General features: G+C 48.7%; 1 protein-coding gene across 1 annotated transcript; it reads left to right on the top strand.

Moving 5' to 3' along the window:
* Positions 1-1,275: 1,275 nt before the first annotated feature.
* DNAL4 (dynein axonemal light chain 4) lies at positions 1,276-7,255 on the top strand. Its single transcript, XM_084629296.1, has 4 exons — positions 1,276-1,371; positions 3,103-3,319; positions 4,914-4,997; positions 6,052-7,255. Exons 2-4 carry the CDS (start codon positions 3,248-3,250, stop codon positions 6,214-6,216), a joined length of 321 nt encoding a protein of 106 aa, XP_084485422.1. The 5' UTR covers positions 1,276-1,371; positions 3,103-3,247; the 3' UTR covers positions 6,217-7,255.
* Positions 7,256-11,129: the final 3,874 nt, after the last annotated feature.

The raw sequence follows: 11,129 nt of genomic DNA, 5'->3' as shown, positions 1-11,129 counted from the left end.
TGGGCTCAGTACCCATTTTTAAACCTTGATGGCCTGTGGCAATGCTGTAAATAGCTCATAAAGCCCTCAAGTGGCCCCAGAACTGCCCTGATCTATTTGAAGAATTGTCTCTTGAAAATATTACACTCCTCACCTCCAAGGGGGAAGGAGGTGGCATTGCAGCACTGCTGCTAATGCAATGATCTTGTTGCAGAGGACTAATGAACAGGGATGTGAACCTCAAGGTAATGTCAGCACGAGAAGACAAGGTGTTGGGGTGGCATAGACATGTCATGACATCACAGCATGGCAGGTCTGCACATTGCAGCAGCATGAAGGCGTCTTGGAGTGGGTAGTGCTGTGGCACAGTGATGCCCAGGCATGATGCCCTCACAGTGTTGTGACAGTAGGGCAGTTTTATGAATTGCCAGTCTCAGTGGTGCCGTGGCATGGATAGTGTTGTGGCATGGACGTGTCACAATGCCATAGTGTCATGGCATGGATTATGCCATGGCATGGCAATGTGATGGTATGCAGGTCTCACTGTGCCATGCAGAGGCTGATCTAGCTATATATCAGCTAGGCACCTGCCTAGGGTAACAGATTCCTCGGCAGCTGCCAAGGGTGGCAGATTTGATCCAGCTGGCCCCTCCATCATGACAGAGGGGCCGCCGCGCCAATTTGAGTGATATTGCAATACCGCACTCCAGCGTGTGACGCCACTTGCAGCTGCCTAGCAAATCACATTTGGCCTGGCCGCACCTTTGTCATGACAGATTGGCAGCCGGGTCAATTTGAGTGTTATGGGGCACATGGAAGTGTTGCCTAGGGCTGTAGATTTTGTTGAGCAGCCTCTGGTGCTATACTGTCATGGCATGGGTGGTGTCAGGGCATGGAAGTGCACGGTGCAGCGGTCTCCCCGCACCCTGCTATCTCAGTGTGGGTGGTGCTGTGCACACCACTGGCATGGCACGGCAGCCTCAGTGTCATGCTCTTGCAGGCAGGGTTTTGCTATGTGGGTGGCACTGTGTTGTCAGGGTGCCGTGCCAGGGCGTGGGAGCTATATCCCGTGACGCTGAGGGGCTAGTGCCTGCTCTGAGCACAACCCCTCAAGAACCTGAACCACTGCCACAGGGGTTCCCTCCCAATACTTCGAGCTCACATGTGATCAGGCAGGTATTGGACGCCTACCACCCCAGCCCCGAGGAGGAGGAAGGACCCTTTCACGCCATCGACAAACCTTGGAACCAATAAGACGTTTCGAATTTTCCAAACCAACCAATGAGAAAGGGGAGGCGGGACTTCCGGCGCTGGTTGCTAAGGCAAGCACGTCTCTCTTCCTAACAACGGAGCGAAGCTGATATTTTGGGGTTCAGAGCCGAGGAGGCGCAGGTGAGACCGAGTCCCTCCCCCGCCCGACCCCTGCCCACGCCCCCCAGCCAGGGCTGTCAGCGGGCAGGCCCCCGCCCCCCAGCCAGGGACCCCACCCAGCCGGGGCTCCTGCCGCAGCCAGGGTCCAGCCCCCGCCCGGGATAGCGCCGTCCCCTCCCCCCAGTCCCTTCTAGGTTCTGGTGATAACCCCTCCCCCGGCCTGTGCGATCTGCCGGGCCCCTCCGTGATGGGGTGTGGGGAGGCTCTTGTCCTTCTATGGCTTGATGGCCCTAGCCACCCAGTGGGGGGTCTCCCCTGTGCTCTGTGTGTGTGTGGGGGGGGGCTCTGATAACCCGCCCTTGCCAATCACCCAGTGAGGATCCCTGCATAAAACACCAAGGCCCAAAGCATTCTCTGTGTGTGTGTGATTATTTTTCCTCCATCCAGGCCATCTTTTCCCTCTACCCCCCATCGCCCCCATGTCAGGTGGGTCCAATGCCTGGAGCAGGGGGCGTGTGAAGGAGGTGCTGTGCTCAGAAGCGGGTCTGATGCCGCAAAACAGGAACGGGTCTCCAAGGACGCTTCCGTGGGGTTGTTATAAACCAGCTCTATTTAAAATTAAAAGACTTATGGGTGAAATGCCTCTCAGCAGCATTTCTTCCCAACCTGTTTGTGTGTTTAAACTGTCTGCTGTATATGAAGGACTCGGAGCTGGATTGTGTATGTCATGGGGCCTGGGGTTGTGGGTATGACGTTTGGGAGATAAACCTGAAACACCGCAACAACTCAAAGGAACTGCCTCATTCCAGCCATCTAGTTTGCTATCCTGGCTTCCACCATCTGTGACTCCGTGCTGACTGAGTATTTCAGAGGGATGTGTAAAACTCCCACAATCCCTTTTGGGGGAATCCGTAGCCGTAGTACTTGTTACTTCAGTTATTGTGTCTGTAGACTGGCTTTACTATGGCCTCAAAGAGGTGCTGGGTGTGTTATTGCCCAGTGATGGATCATTAGCTTGTCAGGACCTCTTATAATGCTCCTGTTTTCTTTGAGGGGATAGGGGAGTGTCTTATGCCAGATAGGAGAACCAGAGGAGACCAAGGTGAAATGTTCTGAATTTGCCCATCAGAGAGTGCTGTAGGACTGCGTCACCTTCTGAGCGACTGGCCAGGCACAGGCCCAGAGAAGTGGTGCAACAGAGTCTGATGTGGCACTTCCCTGATTGGCAAACCCTGGAGTTGAAAAAAGAAGTCGAAAAACAAACCAAAACAACCCATTAACTATTTCCATCCTGAAATGCACACAAAATCTGTTCCTGTTGCATGCATACTTTGGCCGCATTGCAAACTGTATTGTGTCCTGAATTGGACAACAGCCTAAGGCAGGGGATGGTTGATGCTATGCTCTCTGTTCGGCTGTTGGAAAGCATTGCTGTAATTTCACTGTGTCCTGCCCCTTCACTAGCAACCAAGCTGCCATCAAGTCAGAGCCATATGTCTCTTTATGGAGTTGTGCCCTGAGAGGTGCAGCACATTTGAAGTCTTGACTATGGAAAGTGACAACTTTTTGTAAGCTCTTTGTCTCTGTAATATCTTGTAACAGAGTTCTCCAGGTTAATTTATATACCCTGGAAAAGGTATGGAGAAGCAGTAAGCAATGGAGGAGATGGCAGGATTCACATCTTGCTTCTCATAGTGATCAAACTGAACCTTTTTAAAATTAAACTTTCTTCCCCCCCCCTCTTTTAACTAGTTGGGCAGAGAACCACCTGCTTCTGCTGAAACTGTGCTCTCCCTGATTCTCGAGAGTTCCATCCCTCTCGCCCACCTGCACTGCAGCATCTGGCTGGTCCTAAGTAGGCACCTCTGCCCCCTCTCAGGGTCACAGTGGAAGGACCATGGCAGACACCGGGGAGGGGAAAAAGGAGGAGGCAGATTATAAAAGACTTCACAGCTTCCCGCTGATCAGGGTAAGAACAAGGGTGGGCATGTATGATCATGAGAACGTCAAGGTACAAGGATGGGAGATAAATGTATTTCATTCATACCTACCCTCCAAATCAGTTTGTCCTCAACTTCTGAGTAGCTACAAGAATATGATCGTATCATATCAATTCTGCCTGAGGACTGCACCCTCCTACCATTTCCCCATGTTCCACTCTACTGTGAGGCAACTTAGAAGCAGCCTGCTCCAAAGTTTACTAATGTTGCCACTCAGTCAGCCACAGCAAGCTAGGGCAATAGAAAGCAATCCCTTTCTGACCCCACTCCTTCAGCACTGAACATGCTGCCTTTACAGCACTCCCACCACATTCAGGGTACTCTGTGCAGCTTGGGGTTTTTCAGAGGAGCTTGGAAAAAAAACCTCTCTAGGCAATGAGATAATGGAACAGAGGGGAAACTATGTGTAACTTAGATTTCCCTGTAGGGCTTATTGCAGTAATATCCAAGGGCTGCCTACCTACTTTTACCAAAATATGAGCACAAAATATTATGATCTATGAGGAAAGGTTAAGATAAATAAATCTTAAATTCAGCTTGGAATAAACAGGTGCAGTTCCATGGGAGTGTCAGGGCTCTAATCACCAGTGTTGTAAATAGTAGTATAAATTGTTCAGAAACTAGTTGTAAGTAGTAACGGAGCATAACTTTTACCTATTTGGCATTGAGTGGCTGTGCAGAAATGAGTGCAGCTGACATGTTGAGGCCATACAGGAGAGGTTGGGATGTATAGGAAAAAGACATTAGAAGGAGAACAACTAACACACCTTCCCTTTATCTTAATTCCCCCTTTAGTTATTTTTTTCTCATATACTCCCTCTTCTCAACCCTTTATTCTGCTCTCACTTACTCTGGTCTCCCATTGACTACACTGATGCCACTGAGAGCAGACCTTGACTCATTGTATGTGTCACGCTTGTCTTGGAAACACAAGGAATGCCAAATTGTTACAAGTCTCGTTGCTTTGTCACTTACACCCATTTTCTTCTCCAACTCTCCCCACTGCTCACAACACTCCTGAATTTGGCCCTAAATATGTCTAACTTGGCTATGTGGCAATGAAGCACACCAAGAAGGGAAAGGAATGGTTTAGGAGGATCCCAGAGGTACAGCTAGGAGTGAAAGGATGAAACTGAGCGAAGGGAAAGCCTCAAATAGCTATCACTGCAAGGTATGTTAGGCTGTGGAATACTCTCCTAAAGGAAAAATTGGAAACTTCATCACTTGTAACTTAAATCACTGAATCTTTGGAATATAAGAAGGAAACAATTCTGCATTGACTGGGAGGGAGGGATGAACAAGAGGTGACCTAATAAGCCTCTTCCATCTTGAACATTTGCATTTCTCCAAAGGCAGAGCTATTTCTGATCTCAAACCCTTGGCATTTGAGCTCCTATTGGTGGTGCTCTTGCGTCCTCTGTGGTACAGATCAGAGGAGGTAGCATGTGTGATTTGTAGGGCACAGCTGTGGCATGATGGAGGGAGCAGCTGACACCAGTTTATCTGATCTTCTGTCTTGTGCCCAGCTCTTTGGGTTGCTGAGCTCCCTCTTGTTTTTCCCAGCACACAGACATGCCAGAGGAGATGCGAGTGGAGGCCATGGAGCTGTGTGTCACCGCCTGTGAGAAATACGCCACCAACAATGAGGTAACAGTCAGTGCTAAGAAGGTTATTTTGTCTGGACATGCTGGTTGCAATCACTCTGTCTATATGTCTCCATACTTGGAGAGTCTTCTGGAGCAAGAGTAAAGGGGGAGGCAGAAAGGAGGTCAGACACTCTGGTCCCGATTTTCTGCTGCTTTGTTCCTGCACTGGGCACAAGGAGAAAAGGGATGGGGGAGGAAAGGTGATTGGAGTCTCAGACTAGGCTCCGAGCATTGAGAGAAGCTTCAGGCCTGTTCTAACTTAGTCTACATCCCATTGGCTCTTGTAAGCCAGTTTTCTGTATTCTGAGCAAAGTGGGAGAGAGGTCTCTGATCCAAGTATCACTTGGCGGTGCTGTACAGGTAGGGGGGTTTTGCTCCCTCCTGAATTAACATACTTGGTCTAGTACATCCCGTTATCCCTTGGTCTCAGATGATTTCTGGCTGAGCAACAGGGGACAGTCTGCTTGTTACAATGCATGTTCAGTGCTGGGAATGAGTAAGAACTAGAAGGGAGAGTGGGGGAGTTTTTCATATCTTCCATTTGCCCCTCAGGCTGGGAAAAATGCCTTGTGCCACTCTCCAGCATCTCCCCACATCTCCCATCCATTCTCTAGCTGATGCGTAGTGTGGGGGGAAGGAGCTATTCACAGCCTGACCCAGTCACAAAAGTTGTGTCTTGCTGATTCACTGCAAGGAAAAAGGAATTCCCTCAAAAACAATAAAGAATAATGATCTGATTCTCCTGTCAAACTCATTCTTGTGTGACTTAAATGGGCCAAGTCCTGATTCAAACGAGTGAGAGGAGAATCAGGTTCTAAATACAGACCTCTAATATCTCCTACTGGGTTTTCAGAAGTCTGCAGCAAAGGAGTCTGGGTACTCCTCAGTGGAGCTCTGCTGTACTGTAACCTCACCCTAGCTCTCACCCTCCTCCTGAGAGTCATGTTAAAGAGAGGGCAACAATGGGGAATTTGTATGCACAAACACACCCCTCCCATCTCTCTGACCTGCTGCTCCCTCTGCATACTCCTGGACTCTTTCTCTTTATTCCTCAGAGTGCTGCTAAGATGATCAAAGAGACAATGGACAAGAAGTTTGGCTCTTCGTGGCATGTAGTGATTGGTGAGGGCTTTGGCTTTGAGATCACCCACGAGGTGAAGAACCTGCTGTACATGTTCTTTGGCGGCAGCCTGGCTGTTTGTGTCTGGAAGTGCTCCTGACACATCTCCTCATGTCCAAGGCTCACCACATACAAGGGATTTCTTCATTCCTTTCACAGGTTTTTGTACAATCTTGAGGCAGGGCTTTATTTTTAATAGGAAAATTTGGGGATTCTTTTTCATACGCTGTGTCTGTGCGTATGTAAATCTGCTGAGCTATCTAATCCAAATTCAAGGGGTATCTCACTTTGATCTTGTGTGTCTCGTTGCTTAAACAATAAGGTTAGGCAGGAAGGGATCTGGTGGGTAGGTTATCCCATGGGGTGCTGTTTATGAAGCCATACATCAGAGCTAGGAGTGTGTGTGAAAGGGAAAAGGGTGCTAATCCAGCCATGCCATCTTCTTCTCCTGTCTTTCCACACTATTTTCTCTCTTCTCTGAAGTCCCTCCTACAGCACGGAAAGGTGATGATCAATGTTGACAGTATTCCTCCCCTCTCATTTTCTTTCTGTCCCTATCTAGGATGACCTTTTGGAACAGGTCATGTGAAGGATCCTCCCCCACTGTCCCAAACAGTGCTGGGGGCTAAGTCTGCTGTCCTGCACCTCTCTCCCACTCTCTGGGACAAGAACATGACAGCTGAGCTGCCTGGGTGTGAGAAGAAAGTGACAATTTAGAAATCCAAACCCAGTGGGTGGTTGCTGTGCAAACTGACCCCTCCTTTTCACACCCACTGAGCAGTGGCATAGCTCTAAAATGTTTGCAGTTTCTGGCACATGGGGGAGTGGGTGAAAACTCAATACAGCATTTGAATGCATCCTTAAGAGAGGCAAAAACTCTTTGCACACCATAGGTGCCAGTATTGTGCACACTCCATATCTTGTTTAGAGGCTGGTAGTGGGGGGGGGCTCCATGTGAGCTGCCAGTTTGTCAGTCATCAGAGATTTAATATACATTTGTTCTTGAGTCTGTTTTATCTTTTTGAAGCTGTGGGGAAGGTGTTAAGAGAGAGAATGAACCTACTTGTATTTTACATATATGGCTTATTTATATGAATATGGGGATTTTTTTTAACAATAAAAAGTTTATTACAATGGTGGCTTTTGTGTTTGAGGTTTTCTCTTTAGAACCCATCAAGGTGGGGGCCCAAAGGGAAGGCAGCCAACTGTGACTTAGTTCAGACTTGGGATATGTCTTCACTATTCTGCTGTTGGCTGGGTAACTTGTAGCAGTGGGAGGAAGGAGTTCTGTCCTCTTTAATTTTGGTTTTGTGCTGGTGGAAGGATTCAGTGCTGAGGGAAGGTTGCCAGATCAACAATGCTGGAGAGCAAAGTCGTCTGTTTTATCTCTAGAGCAGGTTCAATATGAGCAGCAGCAGGGCAAACTACTCACGCTCCACACCTTCTGCCAATCTGCCTCAGTCCTGATCTAAAGGGGCAACCTCTAAAGAGGATTTGAGTCTCTGTGGATCATTGAATTGTTGGCATTCTCAGACGAGAGCCCAACAATGCTACAGTCCATGCCAGGTCTTGTCTATCCACAAGGCCTTTGGAAAGAAAAAAGTGGAACTAATTGACTTGCATTTAAAAAAAAAATCTCCATTTGTCCCCTAATCTCTGTTTTACTTTAGACTGTGAGCTCTAAGGACAGGGCCCATCCTTTCTTGAACATCTGAAAAATGCTTGGCATACCATGGATTCTACTGTAAACAAATAATCTAGTATTACAAAAGCCATCAGAATTTATTTTTTAAATGAGACTATCTGTGCCACTTGCAGTAGGAGCAAAGGCCCTGTGTCCTTTCACATAGGCCTCACCTGTCAGATGGGAAATAAATTTTCCCCTCCTGCCAATGTGGAAGTGGGGACTTAGAGTAGCAAATCCCCATATCCCTTGAGCCATCTACTCCCGTTTCTCTTACCTTATAGGAATTACAGGCTGCATCCCACAAATGAGCCAGCTCCCCCTTTTTTTAAACGAATGTAGCGCTACTGGAAAGGGCTCCAGGGTGATCCAGACATTTAGCCAATGAAAATCTTGGTCCTTTTGTTCTAAGTCTTCCATCCTCCTCAGTGCTATGTTTACGTTCCTTAGGGCCCAGAGGGTAAGTAAGGCAAGTGACTCTGGAAGGCCCTGCCTCTTGTGGGTTTGCAAGCTGTTATGGTGTTTCTGAAACGACACTTTAGTTTCTTTAATTTTATTTCTTTCATGCTAATGAATAGTTAATAGCTGTGCACGTGTGCGCACACACACACGCATCCTGGTCATGGGTGCCCATGCTAGGGTCAGGTTGACCTGTAGAGATCAGACAGAGGGAGGGGGGTTACCTCAGCAAACAATCTCTTGGCCCCACCAGCCATCTGTTATCTGGCCAGTGGTCATGTGGCTGCAGCCATGTCTCTGTGACCTGCACAAAACAAGCACATTCTGCTGAAGTTGGCTGGTCCCTAGCAATTAGACCCCACGTCAGGAAGATAAAACCCCTCAGTTACCCCAGTTGCACTTGCTTTAGGAATCTGGGAGGTTCCCATCTTCTTCTATGCCTTTCCCAACAAACACTTCCCTCTACAGATAGCAATCTTGGGCCTTTCTGGGGCCTACCCTGTTCTGGGAGTAGCCACAGTCATTTTCACTATTGGCTGGAGTGCGTACCTTACAAACGTGTTCCATGAGTGCGTCAGCAATGGAGTTTCAAGGAGATGCCTATTGGGCTGGCAGCAAGTGTGTTTCTCCTGTGTTAAGGGGCAGGGAGAGGAGAGGTTTGTCCTAGTGTAACTTTTCTGGCACCCAGTCCATGTGCTGTTACCATCATCCTACCATCAAACAGTGCTTGAGTCACAGGTGGGGAGGGAGGTGGAAAACTGCAGGGTGGCATGTGTCGGCACCAACCAGCATGACCCTTCCTATCTGCCAGTTGGGAAAGGCCACAATCCTTCAAAATCCAATTATAAGCAGTGAATCATTTGTGACTTACTTTACTGCGAAGGGGAGCAGGGATCCATAACGTTCTGCTATTGGACTGCATGGTGGGGAGTCCCTGAGTCCTTGAAAGCACTGGAAAGGTCGCAGAGGGAATGACCATCATGGACTCCCTGCCCCAAAGGTGACTCAACTCCAGCAGGCAGGGGATGGGAGGCATGAATCTGATCACTTCCCTGCAATGATGTCATGGCAACCAGATGCACTGCTACACAGCCAGATGAGGAGTGTTGGCTTTGAAGCGCTCCATCTCTCGTTTCGCTGCAGGCTCAGACCTGACTCCATGAAAAATCTTTTGGTTAATATTTAATGCTGGCATTGAAGTGATGCAGAGCCTGAGGGTTGCCAGCGCCGTGCCCAGCCTCCTTTCTGCTTCCCACTGTGACACTAACTCACTGTTGTCACAAGGGATGAGGGTTTTGAACACTTCTCGTGTAAGGCTGGGATCTTTGTGAATGGGCAGGCTCCCACACATACACTGATGATGATGATGAGCCCACAAGCTGGGTATGGGATCCTTGCACACAGACTGACGTCAAACCCAGCTCTGTGACCCGGGGAGGTGTGGGGTCCCCACACACCGACCCAGCTCGGACCTGGCCCTGTGACATAGGAGATAACCCCACTGCTCAGTTGTGGGGGGTCCCCATTCACAAAGCAGTGACCAACTCATTTCACATAAGCCACTGAATAGCTTATGGTGGTAAAAGGTTTTGGGAAGCAGGAACCTAATGGGACTGTATTCCATCCGCAATCCCTTTGAGCCACTTTGTTCCCCCAGGCCAGGGCCAGCTTGGAACCAGTGGCCGCCCTGTGAAGGGCTCTGTAGCCTTTCCCCAGTCCCTCAGCCTTATCCACTCCCTGCTGCCTGGCTAGGTCAGCAGGACTTTGAAGTCAGTCATTTTGCTGGAAAGCTCTGCTCATGTGAGCCCAGAACACGGATGCACTTAAGAGTTAATGTCTTTAGCAGAGACTAAAGGGGGAAATAAGACCTGTGCATTTACTATCGGCCATGTTATTACTGCAGCGCCAAGGAATGAAATATAGCATTGTCAGAATCTGGGGCGGCCGAAAGCGTCAGCTGGAGACCGTTACTAGGCAACCATTGCACCATGGGACATGAGCAAGCAGAGAACTCATCGTTCTCTCCACAGCAGCTCTGTGTGTATGTGTTCAAGAGAGTGTGCATGTGTCCTAGAGAATGTATGACTGTGTCAGAAAGAAAAGTGTGAAAGGGAGGGAAGTGATACTGAGTCAGAGGAATGTGTGTAAAGAAAGTGGGGCTCTGTGTGTGCCCACTGGTGCCATCCAGCCCCCTGGACCTGGGCCCAGGTTGGATCTGCTGACATGGCCACGAAGGGCTTCACATCTTAGCCCCAGCCCCCTGAGTTATCTATTCTCCTTTCCCCAGATCTCCTAGGTGAAAGGAAGATTTAAAAGAGAAAACTGGCATCTCTTTGACTCCTGTACCCCAGTGCTGGCCTCTCACCCACAAGATGGTCTAGGTCCCACTGCCTGTTGCATTAAGTTTGTGATTGCAAGCTTTGCAGGGTTGGTTAAATCCGGGAAGCTCTCCCTTCTATTTACCTCCTTGGCCTTCCTGATGGAACCAGCTTTGTGTGCTATACATCACTGGAAAGGTGAATTTCCTGCAGGAAGGTTTCCCAGGGTTAAGGAACTCTTCAAAAAGATTGAAATCCTCCATACCCATTTGGCTTAAAAAGTTGCTAGCAAGCTCATTTGGAACAGAGTGAAGATGCAGCTTCCTCTCTCACACTTCTGATTCCTGCTTGTCCCATTCTGTAAAGTGCGGTATCAGCAGAAACAATGTAGTGCAAGGGGCCGGTATCATATAGTGCAGGTACTTGAATAACTCTTCCATGGCACCTTTAGCATGACATCAGCACCCCTTGCTATTCCAGTGCTGGAACCCCACCCCAGAATTGATGATGTACCTAAATTCTGACCCAAAACATCCTCTATTATTCCAGTTC

This window comes from Lepidochelys olivacea (genome assembly GCF_965140295.1).
Source record: "Lepidochelys olivacea isolate rLepOli2 genome assembly, chromosome: 1".
Lineage (NCBI taxonomy): Eukaryota > Metazoa > Chordata > Testudines > Cheloniidae > Lepidochelys > Lepidochelys olivacea.
This window is presented reverse-complemented; position numbering and strand designations above follow the sequence as displayed.